General features: G+C 44.4%; 1 protein-coding gene across 1 annotated transcript in view; it reads right to left on the reverse strand.

The window, feature by feature from the left end:
• Window positions 1–17,823: 17,823 nt before the first annotated feature.
• LOC129700580 (alpha-1-antiproteinase-like) overlaps window positions 17,824–25,640 on the reverse strand; it is a 60,654-nt gene continuing 52,837 nt past the window's right edge. Inside the window, exons 7-8 of the mRNA XM_055641198.1 lie at window positions 22,420–22,564; window positions 17,824–18,361 (exon numbers count right to left, since the gene is read on the reverse strand). Of these exons, the coding sequence (XP_055497173.1) occupies window positions 18,173–18,361; window positions 22,420–22,564 (334 nt within the window). The 3' untranslated portion in view covers window positions 17,824–18,172. The remainder of the gene's footprint in view (window positions 18,362–22,419; window positions 22,565–25,640) is intronic.

Consider the following 25,640-nt stretch of genomic DNA (forward strand, 5'->3'; position numbering starts at 1 on the left):
CTCCAATGGACCAATTTTATCCCTCCTTATCCTTTTGCTATTAATATAGCTGTAGAAACCCTTTGGATTGACTTTCACCTTACTTGCCAAAGCAACCTCATATCTTCTTTTAGCTTTTCTAATTTCTTTCTTAAGATTCTTTTTACATTCCTTATACTCCTCAAGCACCTTATTTACTTCATGCTGCCTATAATTATTGTAGATCTCCCTCTTTTTCCGAACAAGATGTCCAATTTCCCTTGACAACCAGGGCTCTTTCCAATTTTTACTGTTTCCTTTCAACCGAACAGGAACATAAAGATTCTGTACTCTTAAAATTTCCCCTTTAAATGTCCTCCATTTCTCTTCTACATCTTTCCCATAAAACAAAATGTCCCAGTTCACTCCTTTTAAGTCATCTCGCATCGCATCAAAGTTAGCCTTTCTCCAATCAAAAATCTCAACCCTAGGTCCAGTTCTGACCCTCTCCATAGTTATATTGAAACTAATGGTATTGTGATCACTGGACCCGAAGTGCTCCCCAACGCATACCTCCGCCACCTGTCCAGTCTCATTTCCTAACAGGAGGTCCCTTCTCTAGTAGGTACCTCTATGTATTGCTGCAAAAAACTATCCTGCACACATTTTACAAACTCCAACCCATCCAGCCCATTTACAGAATGTGTTTCCCAGTCTATGTGTGGAAAGTTGAAATCTCCCACAATCACTACCTTGTGCTTACTACTAATCTCTGCTATCTCCTTACATATTTGCTCTTCCAGTTCTCGTTCCCCGTTTGGCGGTCTATAATACACCCCTATAAGTGTTGCTACACCTTTCCCACTTCTCAATTCCACCCAAATAGCCTCCCTAGATGAGCCCTCCAATCTATCCTGCCAAAGCACTGCTGTAATATCTTCCCTGACTAGCAATGCAACACCTCCAACTCTTGCCCCTACAATTCTATCACACCTGAAGCAACGAAATCCTGGAATATTCAGTTTCCAATCACAGCCCTCCTGCAACCACGTTTCACTGATCGCCACAACATCATACTTCCAGGTGTCTATCCAGACTCTAAGCTCATCCACCTTTCTTACAATGCTCCTAGCATTAAAATATGCACATTTAAGAAAACCCCCGTCCCTTATTCTCTGTTTATTTCCTTTTTTTCCTTTCTCCTCTTGCGTCCGAGTGCTTCCCATTTCTGCTTCCTGCCTCCCATTCTGTCTACTAGCTTTCGCTATTTGAGTCCCTCGCCCCAACCATTCTAGTTTAAAGTCTCCCCAGATGCCTTTGCAAATTTCCCCGCTAGGATATTGGTCCCCCTCGGGTTCAAGTGCAACCCATCCTTTCTGTACAGGTCCCACCTTCCCCAAAAGAAGTCCCAATGATCCAGGAACTTGAATCCCTGCCCTCTGCACCAGTCTTTCAGCCACGCATTTATCCTCCACCTCGCTCCATTCCTACTCTCACTGTCGCGTGGCACAGGCAGTAATCCTGAGATTGTTACCTTTTTTGGTCCTTTTTCTTAACTCTCCTCCCAACTCCCTAAATCCTCCCTTCAGGACCTCTTCCCTTTTTTTTCCTATGTCATTGGTACCTATATGTACCACGACCTCAGGCTCCTCTCCCTCTGATTTAAGGATATCTTGGATGCGTTGAGACACGTCCGAGACCTTGGCATTAAATTTCGATTAATTTAATTGATTAGATGAATTTAATTGATTTGATGAAACTGATGAACATGAATTTTTTGTTGGGTATTTACTATTTGTTTTAGCGTTTAACTTTATCATTTCTACCTTTTTTTTCTAAAACTGCAAATAATAACTTGTTTCTGTTCATGCCGTTCGGTGTTTTTTATTCTTTACATTTTAAACAGATTTCTCTGAAGAAGAAATGCAAAATTGTCAATCCAAATGCCCAGCAAAAGAGACTGATTTAGACAGCATTCACAGGGACTCTCCGAATTTGGACTACTCCAAATGTGATGATCTACAGGACATTCTTAATGGGAAAGTAGTGGGCAGAAAGGCATGTCATGTGTGGTTTGAAGAGCAAAAACTTGTAGTTTACAATGCCAAAATTGAAAAGTTGAGGAAAAACAAGGTGTACAGAGTTGCTTATTGGTTACAATCTGAGGAGTTGATGATGCTACTGATTATGATATGCCAGTGTACCAGCTAGCAACTTATCTTCTCCATAAAGACTTGGTCTTTTGCTAGAAATTGTAATTTATTTACCTGTCTGTTACGTATTTACAGCATATTAATACAATAATATTAAAGTTCTGATCTTGAGACTATCACTTTTGAATTTTTAAGGCCGTCTGGGTGGTTATTACTATTTCCGTCACAACGGTCAATTTTGTAATTAGCTACAATTCGGTAACTAACTAATTATATGCTTTAACTCCAGGTCATCCAAGTAAGATGTTTATATTTGTTTCAGAATGCTTCAATCTATAATAACTGAAAATTTCATTCAGTTCTCTTAATTTTTAACAAAGTTATGGGCTTTTGACTGTCCTCGATCACAGCTTTTGAGTTAAGTCAATGGAAAAGCAATAGGGAACAAGATGCTAATTTCCGAGTATGAAAATGGCCATAACTTTTTAAATACTGAAGATATGAAAGTGAATTAGGTGTCAAATTAAAGTTCTTTTTATGCTTTATCTGATGGGATAAATTACAGAATTGATTTTTAAAATCTCAAAATTCTGTAACATTCGTGTCTTATTTGCAGTACTAGATGGAATCCTTATCCGCTCTGCAAATGCACCATGTTATTACTCATAATGGGATATTATGGGATGTTATTACTCATGCCCCATCACTAAAGATCTTTAATAGAATATTCAAATATAATGTATCTTCCATTGAAACCATGATAGTTCCGACTGATCTTATTTCACAGAGAAGGCAGTATCCCATCCCTGCCTTCTCTCCATACCCCTGATCTCTTTAGCCACAAGGGCCAAATCTAACTCTCTCTTAAATATAGCCCATGAACTGTGGCCTCAACTACCTTCTGTGGCAGAGAATTCCAGAGATTCACCACTCTGTGTGTGAAAAATGTTTTTCTCATCTCGGTCCTAAAAGATTTCCCCCTTATCCTTAAACTGTGACCCCTTGTTTTGGACTTCCCCAACATTGGGAACAATCTTCCTGCATCTAGCCTGTCCAACCCCAATAGAACTTTATCTATCGCAGGAAGGACATTGATCTGCCTGCAATCATAAAACACAAAATACATGAAACATGAAATGAAAGTGACGAGTGGAAAGGATTGGGGATGTGCAAAAATGTGCAAAGATTGGCTGTGATATCTGCTGTGTTTACGACTGATTCTACTATGAAGACAGGCACAGAATAATAGTTTAACATTTCCTCACTCTCTTCACTAATTCTCACTCTGCCTGGGTTAATTCCTGTGGTATCTTGGCCTTTATTCATCTTTTTATATGGGTAATTGTGGGTGTGATATCAATTGTTTTGCTTTTTCCTATCCTCTCCAAATATTTTTGCCTATCCCTGGATGGTAGGATATCAACTTGAACTGCAATGAATCTGCTTGATCTGTTGAGTTTTTCCCCTCCATATTATTTGCTTTAAATCCACCTCACGAGTCACCTTTTTTGGAAAAAAAACCTCAGTAAGAAAATCCTTCACAATATACATTTGTGGCAGCAAAAGACAGTCGCAAAAAGCTGGAGTAACTTCAGTGTGAGGAAGGGTCTCGACCCGAAACGTCACCCATGCCTTCGCTCCATAGATGCTGCCTCACCTGCTGAGTTTCTCCAGCTTTTTTTTTGTCTACGCTGAATATTCTTTAATCAGCTTGGTGTATGCATCTGGCTTAAATCTTAAAATTATTTGGTGCAGTTTTGCAAAACAATTAATCTGTGAATTCATTCTCTATGTTGACATATTATCAGCTGACGCGATGTAAAGGAAACTCTCCAACCCAACAGAAATAGAGAGAATGAACTCACTCTTGCTAAATATTTAATTTTGAAGAGGGGTGATGAGGTTGACTCTTTGTGTGGGAGGTCAGATGGAATTAACTTGTTCAAAATAAAAAAGGGAATCAGTGGTGGAAATAATGGAATGGTTTAGTCAAGCTTGAAAAAGTAATGAACAACATTTTTGCCAGCTAAAATAATGAGGTGTTAATGTGACCCATTTAGATAAACAGATTAGGTATTTCCAAGGAAAACAATGGAGCTATTAATCTGGTTAAGTGTTCATTGTGTGTGTAGAATATAAAGCTCTAACTTCAAATGGAATGACCCTGTTTTTAGGTTAACTGCATTATGCTACATGAAAGGTATATAGTTTGGCTAAACATCAGGGGTGATGTTGATGTTACATAGGAAACCACTTAACAGACCCAAAGTCATTGGAATTAAAGGAAAATAAATCTACTTGATTTGCACCTGTAGTCAAAAGTCTTATGGTAAGTAATTACATCCTTAAATATATGAAAATTATTTGGAAATATGTTGATTTATATATTGCAATTATGACAATAATATATAGGAGCAAAATTAGGCCCATTTGGCCCATCAAGCCTACACTGCCATTCAATCATGGCTAATCTACACTTCCCTCTCAACTCTATTCTTCCGCCTTCTCCCCTTAATCTTTGATGCCCTCACTAATCAAGAACCTATAAAACTCAACTTAAACAACACCCAATGTCTGAAGAAGGGTTTCGGCCCGAAACGTTACCTATTTCCTTCGCTCCATAGATGCTGCTGAACCCGCTGAGTTTCTCCAGCTTTTTTGTGTAACCTTCGATTCTCCAGCATCTGCAGTTCCCTCTTAAACCCAATGTCTTGCCCTTCACAAGCACCTGTGGCAAAAGCATCCCACGGATTCACTATCCTCTTGATAAAGACATTCATTCTCATCTCCTTTCTAAATCATCTCAATTATCACAGACAAACTAACATCTTTATTCTAAACAGCCGATAACAATTAAACAGCAACATCTATACTAGTCCCACCTGCCTGATTTGGTCCCTATCCCTATCTATTCATTACAAGTACCTGTCCATTTTTTATTTTTTAACTTCGTGATACTACTTGCCTCAAATACATCTTCTGACAGCTTGTTCCATACACCTGCCACCCTTTGTGTAAAGAGGTTGCCCCTCAAATTCCTATTAAATCTCTCCCCCCCCTTCACCTTAAATCTATATCCTCTGGTGTTTAAGAAGGAACTGCAGATGCTGGAAAGTCGAAGGTAGACAAAAGTGCTGGAGAAACTCAGCGGGTGCAGCAGCATCAAGGAGCGAAGGAAATAGGCAACATTTCAGACTCAAGTCTGAAGAAGGGTTTTGGCCCGAAACGTTGCCTATTTCCTTCGCTCCATAGATGCTGCTGCACTCGCTGAGGTTCTCCAGCACTTTTGTCTACCTATGTCCTCTGGTTCTTGATTCCCCTATTCTGGGTAAAAGACTGTGCATTTACCCCATCTATTCCTTTCATGACCTTATACAGCTCTGTCAGATCACACCTCCAAGGAATAAAGTCCTAGCCTGCTCACCCTCTCCCTATAGCTCAGGCCGTCGAGTCCTGGCAGCATCCTGATAAATCTTCTCTGCACCCTTTCCATCTTAACATCGATTCTATAACAGGGTGACCAAAACTGAACACAATACTCTAAAGATGGCCTCACCAATGTCATGTACAACCGTGACATGGCCTCCCAACTTCTCTACTCAAAACTCTGACTGATGAAGGCCAAAGTGCCGAAGACCTTCTTGCCAACCTATCTGCGCGTGACACCACTTTCATTGAACTATGTATGTACCTGCACTCCTGGATCCCTCTGCTCTACAACTCTCCCCAGAGCCTTGCCATTCACTGTGTCGGTGGTGCCCAGGCTAAACTTCCCGAAATACAACACCTCGTACTTCAATGTATTAAATTTCACCAACCATTCCTCAACCCATCTATCCAACCAACCAAGATCAAGATCAAGATCCTGTGGCAATTTTTGAAAACCATCTTCATTATCAATCATCATTATAAACCATCAAAGCTGTTCCCACTGAGAGTAGGGAAGATTCAAACAAGGGGACATGACTTGAGAATTAAGGGACTGAAGTTTAGGGGTAACATGAGGGGGAACTTCTTTACGAGAGTGGTGGCTGTGTGGAATGAGCTTCCAGTGAAGGTGGTGGAGGCAGGTTCATTTTTATCATTTAAAAATAAATTGGATAGTTATATGGATGGGAAGGGAATGGAGGGTTATGGTCTGAACGCAGGTAGATGGGACTAGGGGAGAATACGTGTTCGGCACGGACTAGAAGGGTCGAGATGGCCTGTTTCCGTGCTGTAATTGTTATATGGTTTTATGGTTATTATCTACAATACCACTACAATAGCATGCATAAGAATCAACATCATTCCCCTGTAGCACCTCACCTTAATGTCCGCCCACTCCCCTGCCCCACTCGAACCATGCCCCCCTCTGACCATAAACCCCACCCTTATTGTGTTTTCACCATTCTCCCTGACCTCTCCCTTCCAATACTATCTATTCTCACCAAAGGCCCCACCTTTGTTCCCCACCGCCCCCACTTCAATGTGTTCCGAGTCCGCCACAACCCATCGCCTCCGCCTCTGTGCCTTTTCCTATTTGACAGTGTCCTCACCACCCAGTGTCCTCACTCTCGGCCTCCCCACTGTCACATGTGCCTGGATAAAGGATTTCCTCACCAACCGGCCCCAGACTGTGAGACTCGGCCCCCACCTCTCCTCCACTCGCAGGTTGAGTACCGGTTCCCCACAGGGCTGTGTGCTAAGCCCCCTCTTATACTGTCTCTACACCTATGACTGTAGTCCGGCCCACAACAACAACCGCATCGTCAAATTTGCTGACGACACTACTGTGGTCGGACTTATTTCGAAGGTAGACGAGGCAGCCTACAGAGAGGAAGTCCTGAAGTTGACAACCTGGTGCTCAGAAAACAATCTGGCTCTGAACACCAGGAAAACAAAAGAGCTCATTGTCGACTTCAGGAGGCACAGCACCGACTTAGCCCCCCTACACATTAACGGCGAGTGTGTGGAGAGGGTCAACACCTTCCGGTTTCTCGGCGTCCATATCGCTGCTGACATCTCCTGGACGGACAACACGACAGCGGTCATCAAGAAGGCTCAGCAGCGGCTGCACTTCCTGAGGGTCCTCAGGAAGCACAACCTAGACTCTAACCTGCTGCTGACCTTCTACCGCTCGTCCATCGAGAGCCTGCTGACATACTGCATTACAGCATGGTATGGCAGCTGCACCATGGCAGACAGGGAGAGGCTTCAGAGGGTAACCAGGACAGCGCAGAGGATCATTGGCTGCCCTCTCCCCTCCCTGATGGACATCTACACCTCCCGCTGCCTTAGCAGGGCAAAGAAGATCATCAAAGACAGCTCCCATCCTGCGTTTGGACTGTTCGACCTGCTGCCCTCTGGAAGGCGCTATAGGTGCATCAAATCCAGGACAAACAGACTCAGGAATAGTTGCTTTCCGAGAATTATATCTACTATAAATTCAAATTCACACATGCACTGACTACACCGCCCAACACGGACTTCCATCTGTATATATGTATATATGTATGTAGCGCCGCAGAATTTGTGCACCTATTCCCCCCCCCCCCATCTCCCTTCTGTTTTTTGTTTTCTGTCTCTTGTTTTTTGTGCTAAATTGTATGTATGCACTGAGTACGAGCAGCTTTCAGTTTCACTGTACATGTATAGTGACAATAAATGGCATATCTATATCATATCTTCTCCTGTCTCCACCAGTCCCGCTCCTCCTGGACTCCCTCGGCCGATCTTCTACCCCTTTTAGACCCTTTAATTTGTGACTGCCAACTTGACATCAACTGTCTTAGTTTTACAATGCCTGGTGGGTAGCACTTTGCATTTTAACAGAGAAACAAAAAGAAAGGCAAATGTGTCTTCCAATTGATATAGAAACATAGAAAAAAGGTGCAGGAGTAGGCTTCGAGCCAGCACCATCTTTCAATATGATCATGGCTGCTCATCCAAAATAAGTATCCCATTCCTACTTTTTTCCCATATCCCTTGATTCCATTAGCCCTAAGAACTAAATCTAATTCCCTCTTGAAAACATCCCATTCACAATTCTCTGGGTGAAAGAGGTTTTCCTCATCTCAGTCCTAAATGGCCCCACCCCTTATTCTTAAACTGTGACCCCTGGTTCTGGACTCCTCCAACATCGGGAAATTTTTTCCTGCATCTAGCCTGTCCAATCCCTTAAGAGTTTTATATGTTTGAATAAGATCCTCTCTCATCCTTCTAAATTCAAGTGAATCCAAGTCCAGTCGACCCTTTCTTTCATCATATGTCAGTCCCGCCATCCCAGGAATTAACCTGGTGAACCTATGCTGCACTCCTTCAATAGCAAGAATGTCCTTCCTATTTGGACAGAGTTTATACAATGGTCTCCGGTACATGCTGTCAGCCTTGATTAACTGAGCAGTGCGGCATCTTTAGATGGCCAGCCCAAAGGACACACACAGCGGAATTGTTCGCTGCAGTGTGTATTGAGTGCACATATTTGTAAAAAACATGTGCTATGTGGTATGGCCTTTGGTGGATTGTTGTACCAGCCACTGGTGTAAATTGGTTTTGTTCGCCCACACCAGTCAACAGCAATATAGTGAAGAATACAAGGCTGCCTTCCTCAGCCACCATGCCACCTACAACAAGCTGGGAATGTCCTCCATTAGCAGTTCCATGTGGCTGCCCAGTAGGAGAATGGACATTTGGCAATGTCTCACAAAACCCTTATTGTAGTCTGGTTTTATGCTGAATAAGCTGGGTGAACATCTGACAAAGCTGTTGGATTTGCACAGTCTCTTCGCACTGTGAATGGCGCTGTTTGTGAAAAAAATATTTACCGTCACAAATAGAAGAAAAAGTTAACTTTCCATTTCTCCATGCCATTTGACTCATGGTACAGGTGTCAGGGGTTATGGGGAGAAGGTAGGAGATTAGGGGTTAGGAAGGAGAGATAAATCAGCCATGATTGAATGGCGGAATAGACTTGATGGGCCGAATGGCCTAATTCTGTTCCTATTACTTTTGAACCTTATGACCTTATGATCTTTGACCATTTTATGGTAAAAAGCAGAATATATATTTCTCTTATTGCTGGGGAAAGAGTTTCTCATCCATTTCCTGACTGCACACCATAACCCTCATGGAATTCCGTAATATCGACTCCATGTTGCTCCATTGTAAACAGCTCCTTGGTTTCACACCTTCCATTGGTCCTGCAGATTATATGATAATCTATCATATCTCTTCATAATCTATCTATCTATCTATCTATCTATCTATCTATCTATCTATCTATCTATCTATCTATCTATCTATCTATCTATCTATCTTATCTTCTATATATCTATAAAACTGTGCCTGACGACTGGCTGCCTTTCTGCCTTTTGATTCGTGCCCAATACTCGCAGATGTCCAATCGGAATGGCCGATGCTCGCAGATGTCCAATCGGAATGGATCCTTTTACTTTCTTCCTTTGAGTACACGTTATTAATCAAATCCTTCTCCCCCCCCCCCCCCCCCCCCCCCCCCCTCACTCACTCATTTTGTCGCCTCCTGCTGGCCAGCGACCTTAACGGCTGCTGGCGCCCGCATTTCGACCTCAAGAGACGCCATTTAATTAGGCCTTTCAAGGACGGCTTCAGTTCGAGGCCCACGTCTCCCGTGGGGGCTGCGGGTAGGGAACGGCTGCGTTGGGGGAGCAGACCCAACGGGTCTGCCATTGGTCTAGTATACTTTTAAAACTGTGTGTGTGTGTGTGTGTGTGTGTGTGTCATTTTGCCTGTGAAACGTATCTCCTCGAAAACCAGACGTCGAAACTGGGCCATTTTTACATATTTCAGTAGAGATTTTCCTTGTGATTTTAGAAATCCACTCCTCTGTACATTTGATTCATTATTTTCCCGACTTTTTTAATTAAAATTGTTGAACAATCTGCCCTTTTAAAAAAAAATCTGACCGCTGCCCAGCTGACGTTACAATAACAGAGAATTTTTTACATCTTCCGATAGAGATTTTCCCTGTGATTTCAAAAATCCGCTGCTCTATAAATTTGGTGAATTATTTCATGAGAAATTTACTAAAATTTATCACCAAACTGACATTTAAAAACATATATAACTGTTGCCCAGCTGCTGACCTCACAATGCCTTTCCTCGTGGCCCGCCCCCCACCGCTCTGGACTAATGCAGCTGCTGTCAACGCGCATGCGCAGTTTTCCACGAGTTACGCTACCCCCCCCCCCCCCCCCCCCCGCCCCCATTCTTCAAAAGGCGCAGAAAGAACGAGGAAGTTTTGCAGCAAAGATCCCACAGCTCCGCTCCGCTATTGGATCTTTGTTCTGCAGATCTTGAGGTCAATGGCGCTCATGCACTGAAGAGATTTTCCTCGCCACCCATGCAGCTTGTGAAGCCACACCCCCTACCCTGCCCGCCCGCCCGCCTGCTCACTCAGCTGTTGGATTCCTGTGTCGGTTCTGTCTCTCTCCGCCTTTCGCAGCCCACTCGCCCAGCCCCCCTCCTCCGCTTCTCACCTCCTCCCCTCTCCTCCCACCCTTTCACCCCTCTCCTCTCTACACGTCACTGGGTACGACCTCCTCTCCATGTCCGCGTCCCGATCGTCTGTAACGCTGGCGGAAGCCACGATCGGCCAGTCCTCCACTGCTTTTGGCCGTCCTCAGGAAAGGGCCTGCAGCTCACTATAGGATCTTTGGTCCTCTGATCACTCTGGGCTTGCTCGGGCCCCCGCGACATGCCGCCCTGCTGCATATCTCTCTCTCTCTCTCTCTCTCTCTCTTTCTCCCTCTGTTGACCAATTGTTGACCCAGCTGCTGACGTTACAATAACAGTGAAATGTTTACATCTTCTGGTAGAAATTTTCCTTATGATTTCAAAAATCCACTCCTCTATAATTTTGGTGAATTATGTCCCGAGATATTTACTAAAATTCATCACCAAACTGACATTTAAAAAAAATATAAAGGCTGCCCAGCTGCTGACCTCACAATGCCATGGATCGTGGCCCAGCTCGCTCGTGGCCTCGCCCCTCCCGCCGCTCTGGATTAATGCAACTGTTGTCAACACGTATGCGCAGTTTTTACGAGGTACGCACCCCCCCCCCCCCCCCCCCCCCCCCCCCCCCCCCCCGGTTCTTCAAAAGGTGCAGAAAGAATGAGAACGTTCTGCAGCAAAGATCTGAGCTGCCCCCCCCTCCTCCCCCTCTCCCCCCTCCCCCCCTCCTCTCTCTCTCCCCCCTCTCTCTCCCCCCCCTGTTCTCTCCCCCCCCCTCCTCTCTCTCTCTCCCCCTCACTCTCCCCCTCTCTCTCTCTCTCCTCTCCTCTCTCTCCCCCCTCTGTCCCCCTTCCCCCACCCCTCTCCCCTCCCCCTCTCCTCTCCCCTCCACCTCCCTCCCCCTCCCTTCTCTACCCCCCTCTTCCCCGCTCCTCTCTCTCCCACCTTTCCCCCCCTCTCTCTCTCCTCTCCTCCTCTCATCCTCCCTCTCCCCCCTCTCCCTCCACGCTCTCCCATCCCCCTCCACTCTCCCCCCTGCATACGCAAATTCCCTCCACTTTGCCCCCCCCCCCTCTCCCACCCCCACTCCCCCTCTCCCTCCCCCTCCCCCCCCCCCCCCCTCCACTTTCCTCCCCCCTCTCCACCCCTCCCCCTCTCCCATGTGTATGTGGGGGGTGGTTAGTGTGACGGGGATGGGACCCAACGGGTCCTCCTTGGTCTAGTGACCCTATGTACAATATATGTACAACCACATGGTTGAAGTGTATGTCAAGTGTGCTGAATAGTTTGGGAATGTGAAACCCAGAAGCCAAGACAAAAGACATCTTTAATTCAGATTCCAGGCTGCTAAATGGAATTCAATGCAATTCCACCAACCACATCGACCCCACCCTTCAGAATCTGCTTTTGCATCAAAAAGAGAAGTATTTGATTCAACTATTTGCTCGGAATGGGCTAAGTATTTCAATATGTCACGTTGGCCCAACATAAGAGAAAATTACACCTACCTTTGAGTTGATGAAAATCTCCTCACGTGTGATTGTAAGAATACTTCATATATTTTCATCTTCCAAGCGTACCGGACTGAATTGTTCTGTTACTATGGTTACCAACTTCGAGTTCAAAAACCTTTGAGAACTTATCATTGTGTTAGCAACCAGAGCATGAAGTTTGAGATATTTCTAAGATGTGATAATGTGCTGGATAAATCTAAATCTATTGCTTGTGATTTTCTTACTTCATTGTTAGCAAATGTAGGCGATGGTTACATTGGTCATCTTCATTTAGTTTCATTTAGAGATACAGCGCCGAAACAGGCCCTTCGGCCCACCGAGTCTGCACCGCAAACTAGCACTATCCAACACTCTAGGGGCAATTTAAATTCTTACCGAACCCAATTAAACTACAAACCTGTACGTCTTTGGAGTGTGGAAGGAAACTGGAGTACCCAGAGAAAACCCACGTGGTCACGGGGAGAACGTACAAACTTGGTGCAGACAGCACCTGAACTCAGGATTGAACCCGGGTCTCTGCTGTTGTTAAGCAGCAACTCTACCGATTTATTAGAATTAGGGATTGCAAAATTTACTGCATTATGAACAGAGCATCTTTCAATTTTTGCCTAAGTTGTGAAGGCTTCACCTGGGGTACTAGGCCCAGTTTTGATCTCCTTATTAAAGGAGAGATATGCGTTGGAAACGGCTCCAAGAATGTTCACAAAGCTTGCTACTGGGATGAAAAGGCTGTCTGACAAGGTTTGGCCTATAGAAGTTGAGTATAGAAGTTGGGAGGCCATGTTGCAGTTGTATAAGACGTTGGTGAGACCGTTCTGGGCACCGCGTATAGGAAAGATATTGTCAAGCTTGAAAGGATTCAGAGAAGAGTTGTGAAGATATGGCAAGGACTAGAGGGTGTGAGCTATAGGGAGAGGTTGAGTAGCCTGGGTCACTATTCCTTGCAGGGGTGATCTTATAAAGGTGTTTGTAATCATGACAGGAATAGATCAGGGAGATGCACATAATCTCTTGCCCAGAGTAGGGGAATAGAGGACCAGGGGACATAGGTTTAAGGTGAAGGGGAAAAGATTTAATAGGAATCTGAGGGTTAACATTTCCACACAGGAACAAGCTGCCAGAGGAGGTAGTTGAGGCTGGGACTATCCCACTGTTTAAGAAACAGTTAGACAGGATAGGACGTTTGGAGGGATATGGCCTAAACGCAGGCAGTGGGACTAGTGTAGCTGGGACATGTTGGCTGGTGTGGGCAAGATTTCCACACTGTATCATTCTATGACTCTACCGGCAAACCTTCTCAATTGTTCTGTGTGGACCTGACAGGGTAGTTGTTGAGAGAAGACTTCCCCAGGTAGCAAATACAGAGCTGGGAAACATCGTTCCAGAGTGAGGAAATGGCCACTTAAAATGAAGATGAAGATGAATTTCCCCGCCAGAAAGTTTATTCATTCAATCTAATCAACGTTGAGATAGACATATTTTTAGACTAAATTGGAATCAAGGGTAATGAAGATTAGACAGATCACTGGATCTGGGGCAACACAGTGGTGCAGCTGGTAAAGCTGCTGCCTCACAGAGCCAGAGACCCGGGTTTGATCCAGACCTTGGGTGCTGCCTGTGTGGAGTTTGCAAGTCTTCCTTTTATGAGGACGTTGTTGGGAACTCGAGGGCCTGAGCTACAGAGAGAGGTTGAGCTAGCTCGGACTTTATTTCTTGGAGTGCAGAAGGAGGAAGTGTGATCTTATAGGATCGTGAGGGGAATACACAATCTTTTGCCCAGAGTAGGGGAGTCATGAACCAGAGGACATAGGTTTAAGGTGAGCGGGAAAAGATTCACTTGGAATCTTAGGGGCAACTTTGTACATAATGGGTGGAGGATATACAAAAGAAGCTGCCAGATGTGGTTGTTGAAGCAGGTACTATCATAACATTTAAAAGATATTTGGGCAGGTACATAGATAGGATAGGTTAAGAAGGATATGGCAGGTGGGTAGATAGTGTAGATGGAGCATGTTTGTCGGTCCAGGTGAGTTGTGCTGAAGGGCTCTATGACTGTGACCATATGGGTTTTCTCCGGGTGCTCCAGTTTCCTCCCACATCCCAAATAAGTGCAGGTTTGTAGATTATTTGGCTTTTGTAAATTGCTCTAGTGTATAGGGAGTGGATGAGAAAGTGGAAAATATGGAACTAGTGTGAATGGGTGATTGATAGTTGGTGTGGACTCTGTTGCCATGGTGTATCGTTCTATATCTTTCATTCATTTGTTCCATATCCCTCTATATCTCTGTCTCCATCTCTTGTTTCCCTTTCCCCTGACTCTCAGTCTGAGGAAGAGTCCCGCCCAAAAAGTCACCTATTCCTTTTCTCCAGAGATGCTGTCTGACCCGCTGCCCTGCTCCAGCTTTTTGTGTCTACATCAGATCAGCCTTTAATTCATTGAATGGCAAAACATTGACTTGACGGGCCTGTTTCTTGCAGTTTTAAACTAGAGAAATAAATTATTGTGGGAACTATATGGAAACAATCTTTACCTTTACTAGAGAATATTTTCTAAATGTGGAGAGAATTCAGAAATCGGAGGTAGAAAGGGACTTGGGAGTGCTGGCACTGTATTCCCAAATGGTTAATTTGCAAGTTGAATCGATAGTAAGGAAGGCAAATGCAATGTTTGCATTTATTTTGAGAGGACTAGAATATAAAAGAGCATCCTTACCAACTGCATCACAGTATGGTATGGCAACTGCTCTGTCTCCGACTGGAAGGCATTGCAGAGGGTGGTGAAAATTGCCCAACGCATCACCGGTTCCACGCTCCCCTCCATTGAGTCTGTCCAAAGCAAGCGTTGTCTGCGGAGGGCGCTCAGCATCGCCAAGGACTGCTCTCACCCCAACCATGGACTGTTTAACCTCCTACCATCCGGGAGGCGCAAACAGGTCTCTCCGTTGCCGAACCAGCAGGTCGAGGAACAGCTTCTTTCCGGCGGCTGTCACTCTACTCAACAATGTACCTCGGTGACTGCCAATCACCACCCCCCCCCCCGGACACTTATTATTATTTATTCAAATCATGTGCTATGTCGCTCTTCCAGGGAGATGCTAAATGCATTTCGTTGTCTCTGTACTGTACACTGACAATGACAATTAAAATTGAATCTGAATCTGAATCTGAATCTGAATCTAAAAACAGGGCTGTAATGCTGAGGCTTTATTCGGGACTGGTCAGACCACAATTGGAATATTGTGAGCAGTTTTGGGCCCCATATCTGTGTTGGTTTGGCGAGGGTCCACACAAGGCTTACGAGAATGATCCTGGGGATGATTGGGGTCACTTATGATAAACATTTGAAGGCTCTGGGCCTGCATTGCGAAAGTTCAGAAGGTAGAGGGTGGATCTCATTGAAATTTATCGAATAGTAAAAGGCATAGATAGAGTGGATGTTGTGAGGATGTTTCTCGTCGTGGGAGAGTCTAGGACCAGAGGGCACAGCTTCAGAATAAAAAGGACCCACCTTTTGAATGGAAATGAGGAGGAATATCTTTAGTCAGAGTTGATGAATCTGTGGAAATCTTTGCCACAGAAGGTGGTACTATGTTTACATGTTCTGTTGTGCTGCAGCAAGTAGGAATTTCATTGTTCCATCTGGGCCACATGACAATAAAACACAAAAATGCTGGAGAAACTCAGCAGGGGATCAGTCTGAAGAAGGGTTTCGGCCCGAAACGTTGCCTATTTCCTTCGCTCCATAGATGCTGCTGCACCCGCTGAGTTTCTCCAGCATTTTTGTGTACCTTCGATTTTCCAGCATCTGCAGTTCATTCTTAAACACAAATGACAATGAAGCACACTTGAGTCTCTTGGCTCTTGGTGGAGGCCATGTTATTGGGTATTTTTAAAGGTATTTTGATAGGTTCTTGATTAGTAAGGGTGTCAAAGGCTGTGGGGAGAAGGCAGGAGAATGGGGTTGAGAGGGAAATATAGATCAGCCATGAACAAATGGTGCAGCAGACTCGATGGGCCAAATGGCCTAATCTTGTTCCTATGTCTTATCATCTTATGATACTTTTGCTGACGTTATTCTCGTTATAGTTTAACAAATGAAACACGTACAGTTCAGTTATCTAGTTGCTGTTTTACAAATCTCCTAACCTCCAGAACTCAGCATGGTGGAGGCTGGATAATGGCGACTTTACTTTTTATGCCTTTAGTTAAAGGAAGTGGGCAGATGTTCAGCATTGCCGACTACTGAGGATCCTTCAGGAAAGGGTGCCCTCGGAAAATGTCTGGACCCAATGGTGTACCTGGTGGCAGTCTCAAACCCTGCAGCAACTGGCTGGAGTTTTTGCAGATATCTTCAACCTCTCATTGCTGAGATCTGAGGTTCCTCCCTGCGTTAACAGTGCATCAATAATACCGGTGCCCAAGAAGAGTAAGGTGACATGCCTCAATAGCTACCAACCAGTAATGTCCGTGCTGATGAAGTGCTTTAAGAGGTGGTTATGACGCATATTAAATCCTACCTTGGCAAGAACATGAACCCATTACAATTTACCGATTGGTAGATCAATGTGGATGTGGTCTCACTGGCTCCCCACTCTGCACTGAACCACTTGGACAATAGAATCACACATGTCAGGATGTTGTTCATAGACTATAGGTTGGTGTTCAACGCCATCATCCCCTCCAACCTTTGACCTAGTTCAGATTGGTACAAATTGGCAATAACACTCCCCTCTCAATAATCATCAGCACAGGGGAACCTCAGGGCAGTGTGCTCACTCCCTTGTTCTACTAACTCTATACCCACGGCTGAACGCAGTTCCAACTCCATCTTTAAATTCGCCGATTACAACACGGTCGATAGACAAGTTAGGGACATTGATGAGTCAGAGTTTAGGAGGGAGATAGATTGTCTGATAGAATGGTGCCAGGACAACAACCTTACTCCCAAAGTAGAGACAAAATGATGGAGTAACTCAGCGGGACAGGCAGCATCTCCGGAGAGAAGGAATGGATGACATTTCAGGTCGACTGACAAAGGGTCTCGATCCGAAACGCTACCCATTTCTTCTCTCCAGAGATGCTCCCTTCCCCGTTGAGTTACTCCAGCAATTTGTGTCTATCTTTGGTTTAAACCAGCACCTGCAGTTCCTTCCTAAACCTTACTCCCAATGTCAGTGTACCCAAGGAGCTGATTGTTGACTTTAGAAGAGGAAGACCAAGGTTGTACAAAAATCCTGGGGGTTACGGGGACACACACACACACACGTATTATTATTAATAAGGACGCAGCCCACCCTGGCCAGATTTGCTTTTCATTCCTGCCATCAGGAAGAAGGTATAGGAGTCTGAAAACTGTGACGTCCAGGTTCAGAAACAACATCTTATCAACGACCAGCAGACTCTTGAACACAGATGTGTACCAGCAATTTTGTGTACCTTCGATCTTCCAGCATCTGCAGTTCCCTCTTGAACACAGACTATTGAACACCATGCCTCCAACCAAAGTACGAACTATACTATGTCTTGGTTGCCCTAGGGACTTTATTCTTTGTTTTATTTTGCACTATATTGAGTTTTTTTAAATGCATCAAACGTTTTGTTTGTTTGTTTATTATGTTACCCCTGGGGTGCTCTGTTTACAAACTAGTTGTGCTTCTGCAAGTACGAATTTCATTGTCCCATTTCGGCCCATTCAAAAATTAAATACTCTTGACGCTCTCAACTTGACTTTTTGATTCTTGGATTAATTATTTATTAGGCAAAACTTGACAATACATGTCTCTATATTTGAAGTAAGTACGGTGAGCTGGGACATCTTTAAAGAGGTTTCTTTGCTTGAAATCACTTAATAGTGTTAGAGTAAGACAGCATGAAAGCAGGCCTGTTGGCCTAACTTGCCCGCACTGACAAACAGTCGATATCTGACATATTAACCTATTACAAAGCAAACTTACAAACTAAATTAAGTCTGTCAACTCTCAATATTTAAATGTTAGCTGTGGTTTTTAGAAGTGACTGAATCAGTTTTCACCCAGAGACATCAGTTTTTGGGACAGTGTGGATGGAGACTGGTCAAGTGTTGGGGTTCATCACTCTCCCAGCAAAGAGGACAATCCTGACAGTGTGATCAACAATTAGGAACAAAAAAGGTCTGTTAAATTTATACTGTAAGGGCATCGACATTGGCATCATTTCAACTCCTGTAACTGCAGAAGCTTCTGTTCCTGTTTCATCGATATCCAGTACAGCCTCGTGAACCACCTACAAGAACAAGGAACCGTGAATTCTGATTAACAGCAGAGGGATTTCATCTTACACTTCATCTTGTTTTCTAAACACTATAATTTAATGCGATTATAATCTAAAGGTAGAGAACTGTGAAAACGCAAATTCAGGGACAGTTTCTTCTCAGCTGTTATCAGGCAACTGGAGACCAACAACTGGAGAGTGGTCTTGAGCTACTGTCTGTCTCATTGGAGACCTTTGGACGTTATCATGCTCAAAATGATATTCACGTTATTCCCTTAGACATGTATCATCTATACACTGTGGATGGTTCGATTGTAATCATGCTTTGTATTGACTTTTCACTGACTGGTTAAGGGCGTGTCCCACTGTACGAGGTAATTCAAGAGTTCTCCCGAGTTTCCCCGGATTCGAACTCGGAGAATTACGGTAATAGCCGTTCAGAGGTACTCGGGGCTCTCGTGGATATTTTTCACACTGTTGAAAAATCTTCACGTGTTACCGCGTTTCCCGAGTACCTGCCGTTAGTGTTACGAGCCGCTACGAGACATCCACGAGCTCCGACGTACCCGCTACGTACATTCTATGTACTTACCACGAGTTTGCTTTTGTTTTAAACACGGGAGAGCTATTGAATTACCTCGTACAGTGGGACAAGCCCTTTAGCATGCAACAAAAGCTTTTCACCCTTCTTCAGTCTGTTTGTGGGGCGGGGCAGAGAGGAGGGTGAGGACAAAGCCAGGCAGCCTGGTGGATACAGGTGAGGGGTGGTGGGGTGTGGTGGGTGGGAGAGGGGGGTGGGTTGATGAGCAAATGCTTGGGTAAAGGCCGGAAATAAAAAGACAGAAGGTGGGAAATAAAATGATTGAAGAGTTGCAATGGGTGAAGCTAGAGGAAGGAATATAGGTGGAAGGGTAGAGAGAGAATTCTCTGTTCATACCATCGTGTTGCAAGGTACCCATGTAGAATATGAAGGTGTTGTTCCTGCAGTTTGAGTGCGGTCTCACTCTGGCAATGGGGGTGGCCAAGGACAGAAAGGGCAATCTGGACTGGGAAGGGGTCAAAGGCCTTGGCAGCCAGGTCTACGCTTGGTCTCACCGATGTACAGGAGGCCACATTGGCAACACTGGATGCAGTAGATGAGGTGCACGGCAATCTCTGTCTCACCTGGATATACTGTTGGACGGAGATGAGGGATGTGTTTAGGGCAGCAGGAGGGAAGTCGTGTTTACTAAAGAAAGAGGACATCCCCTAGAATAAAAAGCCTCATCTCGAGAGCAGCAGATGGGAGGTAGTGCAACCCAGATAATTGTGGGAGTTGGTAGGTTTGTGGTAGATGTTAGTCGATAGTCTGTACCCAACGATGGTGACAGAGAGAACAAGAAAGTGGTCAAGTTTGTGACATTGTACGATGTCCAACTATTACATGCACATTTAAACATTTGCACCATCCTCATAATTTGAAAACCATTTCAAAGAAGGGTCTTGACCCGAAATGTCACCTATTCCTTTTCTCCAGACATGCTGCCTGACCAGCAGAGTTACTCCAGCTTTTTGTGTCTATCTTCAGCGCAACCCAGCATCTACAGTTCCTTGGATAGACACAAAATGCTGGAGTAACTCAGCGGGACAGGCAGCATCTCTGGAGAGAAGGAATGGGTGACGTTTCGGGTTGAGACCCTTCTTTAGACTGGTTAGGGATAAGGGAAACAAGAGATATAGAGACAAGAATTGAGACGTGAATTGGCCAAGATTGACTGGCAATTAATTCTAAAAGGGTTGACGGTGGATATGCAATGGAAGACATTTAAAGACTGCATGGATGAACTACAAAAATTGTTCATCCCAATTTGGCAAAAGAATAAATCAGGGAAGGTAGTGCATCCATGGATAACAAGGGAAATCAGGGATAATATTAAAGCGAAGGATGATGCGTACAAATTAGCCAGAAAAAGAAGCATACCGGAGGACTGGGAGAAATTCAAAGACCAGCAGAGGAGGACAAAGGGCTTAATTAGGAAGGGAAAAATAGATTATGAAAGAAAACTGGCAGGGAACATAAAAACTGACTGCAAAAGTTTTTATAGATATGTGAAAGAGATTAGTTAAAACAAATGTAGGTCCCTTGCAGTCAGAAACAGGGTAGTTGATCATGGGGAACAAGGATATGGCGAATTCCAATTGAATAACTACTTTGGTTCCGTCTTGCTAAGGGTACCCATGTGGAAAATGAAGGTTTGCCGGAAATAGCAGTTTGACCGCGGGTCAAAGGAGTTGAGGAATGAATTGAGTGAAATCCAGGTTAGAAAGGGAAGTGGTGTTGGACTGGGAATGGATTAAAGGCCGATAAATCCCCAGGGCCAGATAGGCTGCATCCCAGAGTACTTAAGACAAGTAGCTCCTGAAATAGTGGATGCATTAGTAATAATCTTTCAAAACGCTTTAGATTCTGGAGTAGTTCCTGAAGATTGGCGGGTAGCAAACGTAACCCCACTTTTTAAGAAGGGAGGGAGAGAGAAAATGGGGAATTACAGACCAGTTAGTCTAACATCGGTAGTGGGGAAACTGCTAGATTCAGTTATTAAAGATGGGATAGCAGCACATTTGGAAAGTGGTGAAATCATTGGTGGTCAGCATGGATTTACGAAAGGTAAATCATGTCTGACGAATCTTATAGAATTTCACGAGGATGTAACAGTAGCGTGGAAGGGGAGAACCAGTGGATCAAGTGTATCTGGACTTCCAGAAGGCTTTTGACAAGGTATTACATAAGAGATTAGTATAAAACTTAAAGCACAAGGCATTCATTTCAGTATTGATTTGGTTAGAGAACTGGCTGGCAAACAGGAAGCAAAGAGTAGGAGTAAACGGGTCCTTTTCACAATGGCAGGCAGTGACTAGTGGGGTACCCCAAGGCTCAGTACTGGGACCCCAGCTTTTTGTGTATATTAATGACATCTGGATGAACCCATTGAAGGCTACATCTCCAAGTTTGGATGACACAAAATGGGGGCAGTGTTAGCTGTGCGGGAGGATGCTAGGAGACTCTGGGTGACTTGGATAGGCTGGGTGAGTGGGCAAATGTTTTGGCAGATGGGAGTATAATGTGGATAAATGTGAGGTTAGGCATTTTGGTGGCAAAGACCAAAGCAGACTATGGATCTAAATGGTGGCCGATTGGGAAAGGGGGAGATGCAGCCAGACCTGGGTGTCATGGTACACCAGTCATTGAAGGTAGGCATGCAGGTGCAGCAGGCAGTAAAGAAATCGTATGGTATGTTAGCTTTCATTACAAAAGGATTTGAGTATAGGAGCAGAGAGGTTCTACTGCAGTTGTACAGGGTCTTGGTGAGACCACACCTGAGTATTGCATACAGTTTTGGTCTCCAAATCTGCGGAAGGACATTATTGCCATAGAGGGAGTGCAGAGAGGGGTCACCAGACTGATTCCTGGGATGTCAGGACTGTCTTATGAAGAAAGACTGGATAGACTTGGTTTATACTCTCTAGAATTTAGAAGATTGAGAGGGGACAGATAGAAACTTACAAAATTCTTAAGGGGGGGACAGGCTAGATGCAGGAAGATTGTTCCCGATGTGTGGGGGAAGTCCAGTGACAAGGGGTCACAGCTTCAGGATTAAGGGGAAATCCTTTAAAACCGAGATGAGAAGAACTTTTTTTCACACAGAGAGTGGTGAATCTCTGGAATTCTCTGCCACAGAGGGTAGTTGAGGCCACTTAATTGGCTATATTTAAGAGGGAGTTAGATGTGGCCCTGGTGGCCAAGGGTATCAGAGGGTATGGAGAGAAGGCAGGTACGGGATACTGAGTTGGATGATCAGCCATGATCATATTGAATGGCGGTGCAGGCTCGAAGGGCCGAATGGCCTACTCCTGCACCTAATTTCTATGTTTCTAAGAGAGATTGTGCCTGTCCCGCTCAGTAACTCCAGCATTTTGCGTCTATCGTTGGTTTAAACCAGCATCTGCAGTTCCTTCCTACACATTTCCCCAGACTTTGTGTTGTTTTCTGATAAATGCATTCTATGTATGTAATGTTCCAGCGGGTTTACCTTTGATACTTTCAATGGAGTTTCAGATATTCCAGAGAAGTTTGCACGGTTAGTAAATGCATCCTCAAGACCCATGGCCGTCAGTGGGTTATTGAGCTGGTACGATGTCCTCAGTGATAGTTTTGGGAGATGCAGTTCTGCAGAACTATCACGAAAAACATCAAAAAAAGATATTATTCCACCACTTACTTTCTCACTCCACAGTTAATTTTTTTAATCTTTAACTGATAAATAAATTGATTGATTGAGTAGAAGAAGCAGTGTAGAATCAGGCCCTTCGGCCCACCGAGTCCATGCTAACCCTAGATTACCCCACTTCAAGTTCAAGTTCAAGTGAGTTTATTGTCATGTGTCCCTGTATAGGACAATGAAATTCTTGCTTTGCTTCAGCACACAGAACATAGTAGGCATTTACTACAAAACAGTGTGTCCATATACCATAATATAAATATATACACACATGAATAAATAAACTGATAAAGTGCAAATAACAGAAAATGGGTTATTAATAATCAGAGTTTTGTCCGAGCCAGGTTTAATAGCCTGATGGCTGTGGGGAAGTAGCTATTCCTGAACCTGGTTGTTGCAGTCTTCAGACTCCTGTACCTTCTACCTGAAGGTAGCAGGGAGATGAGTGTGTGGCCAGGATGGTGTGTGGGTCCTTGATGATACTGCCAGCCTTTTTGAGGCAGCGACTGTGATAAATCCCCTCGATGGAAGGAAGGTCAGAGCCGATGATGGAATGGGCAGTGTTTACTACTTTTTGTAGTCTTTTCCTCTCCAGGGCGCTCAAATTGCCGTACCAAGCCACGATGCAACTGGTCAGCATGCTCTCTATCACTGAACATGGGTCACCTGTTCACCCGAGTTCTATGTTATCCCACTTACTCATCCACTCGCTGGGCAGTTTACAGAGGCCAATTAAACCTACAAGCCTGCACGTCTTTAGGATGTGGGGGGAAACCGGAGCACCCGGAGGTAACCCACAAGGTCTCATGGAGAACTTGCAATTCCACCCAGCCGACACCTGAGGTCAGGATCAAAACCGGGCCTCTGGCGCTGTGAAACAGCAGCTCTATCAGCTCCCATTACTGTGCTGCCCCACATATTATTGGACAAATAAAAAGCAAAACTAAAATGTATGTGGTGTAACTGGCCAGAAGCTATATCTAAAAAAGAAAAAGAAAAAAAAAAGTCTTCCCCTTTGAACTGAAAAGACCTCCCTGCATTTGCACAAAATATATGACCTTTCACCCGGCAATTGAATTTCCCCATTCATACTTTTCCTGGGTTCGACCAGGCTGATCCAGTGGGAAGATTTCCTGGCCTGTAAGCTGGGAAAGAAGCTAGGGGAGAAGGCAGGACAATGGGGTTCGGAGGGGGAGATAGATCAGCCATGATTGAATGGTGGAATAGACTTGATGGGCCGAATGGCCTATTTCTACTCCTATTCCTTATGAGCCTATGACCTTAGGAAGCTAGTGGATGTTTATGCTGCTTCTTTAGACATGAGGAATCCAGCATTGGGGGCTGTCACCACTGCAGGCAATGGGTGCAAGAAGCTGCCATCATGTGAAGCCCAGTGCTAGGAAATTGAACTTCCTGGGATATATTTGGGAAATCTATGGTACAGGCACCAAAACTCCAGCTCCATTATTTATATTCAAAAGGATCATAATAATATTTTAGATAAACAACCCCCCTTTTCTCCCCTCTATTCCCTGTGCCTTATCTACATGCACACCCCTCTCTGCCTCTCCCCTTTTCCTCCAACCCCTTCCACCTACTGTACATCCCTTCCTCTGGCTTTGCACTTCATGCCTCTTCTATCCTTATCTCCTAGAAACATAGAAAATAGGTGCAGGAGTAGGCCATTTGGCCCTTCGAGCCTGCACCGCCATTCAATATGATCATGGCTGATCATCCAGCTCAGTATCCCATACCTGCCATCTCTCCATACCCCCTGATTCCTTTAGCCACAAGGGCCACATCTAACTCCCTCTTAAATATAGCCAATGAACTGGCCTCAACTCCCTTCTGTGGCAGAGAATTCCACAGATTCACCACTCTGTGTGTGAAAAAAGTTTTCCTCATCTCTGTCCTAAAAGATTTCCCCTTATCTTTAAACTGTGACCCCTTGTTCTGGACTTCTCCAACATCAGGAACAATATTCCTGCATCTAGCCTGTCCAACCCCTTAAGAATTTTGTAAGTTTCTATAAGATCCCCCCTCAATCTTCTAAATTCTAGCGAGTACAAGCCGAGTCTATCCAGTCTTTCTTCATATGAAAGTCCTGACATCCCAGGAATCAGTCTGGTGAACCATCTCTGTACTCCCTCTATGGCAAGAATGTCTTTCCTCAGATTAGGAGACCAAAACTGTACGCAATACTCCAGGTGGGGTCTCACCAAGACCCTGTACAACTGCAGTAGAACCTCCCTGCTCCTATCTCAATTCTTGGCTTTTCATCTCAAGCCTTTGTCCAAACATTTGCCCATCAAGACACTCCCCTCTCACTTGTATCCACCCATCACTTGCCAGGCATTGTCCTGCCCCCAACTGTTTCTGTCCTATTTTCACACCTTGAAGTTCTTTATCTATGTATCTCTCTCTCTCCCCTGAAATTCTCTTAACGTGAAAGGCATTGGCAAGATCAGAATTTATTGATCGATCTGTATTCCTCCTGTTGTTTCGTCCTCTTGCCCCTTGTTTTCCGTGAGGAAATGCAGCTCTCGGGATGTTGATGGGCAAGACTTACATGGTTAGATTGAGCAATAAATCTTCACCATATCCTAATCATGTATCTGTGACTGGCTCGATTGTAATCATGTATTGACTTTCCGCTGACTGGTTAGCACGCAACAAAAAGTTTTCACTGATCCTTGTTACACGTGGCATCAAACTACATATACTAAACTCAGTTATATTAAAACATTTAACCTGTCTCCTTTGCAATCATAGAATCAGTAATTTACATTTTCTGTGGCCTTTCAAATAACAATTCTATCTTACTCCTTTCAAAACTAGCCAGAGTATCCATCTGGATGTATGATGAATGATTGCTCTTTCTGACTACAATTCATGGGCCTTGAACTAATGTCATAAGAGTTCCTGGTCACATCCATTTTTTGATTTCCATTATTTAAGCCAGTGACAATGAATGCCTGTATATGTTCAAGTCATGGCAGTGTGTGATGCACAGAGGAAAATGGAGGGGATGG

Source organism: Leucoraja erinacea, chromosome 9 (genome assembly GCF_028641065.1).
Source record: "Leucoraja erinacea ecotype New England chromosome 9, Leri_hhj_1, whole genome shotgun sequence".
Lineage (NCBI taxonomy): Eukaryota > Metazoa > Chordata > Chondrichthyes > Rajiformes > Rajidae > Leucoraja > Leucoraja erinaceus.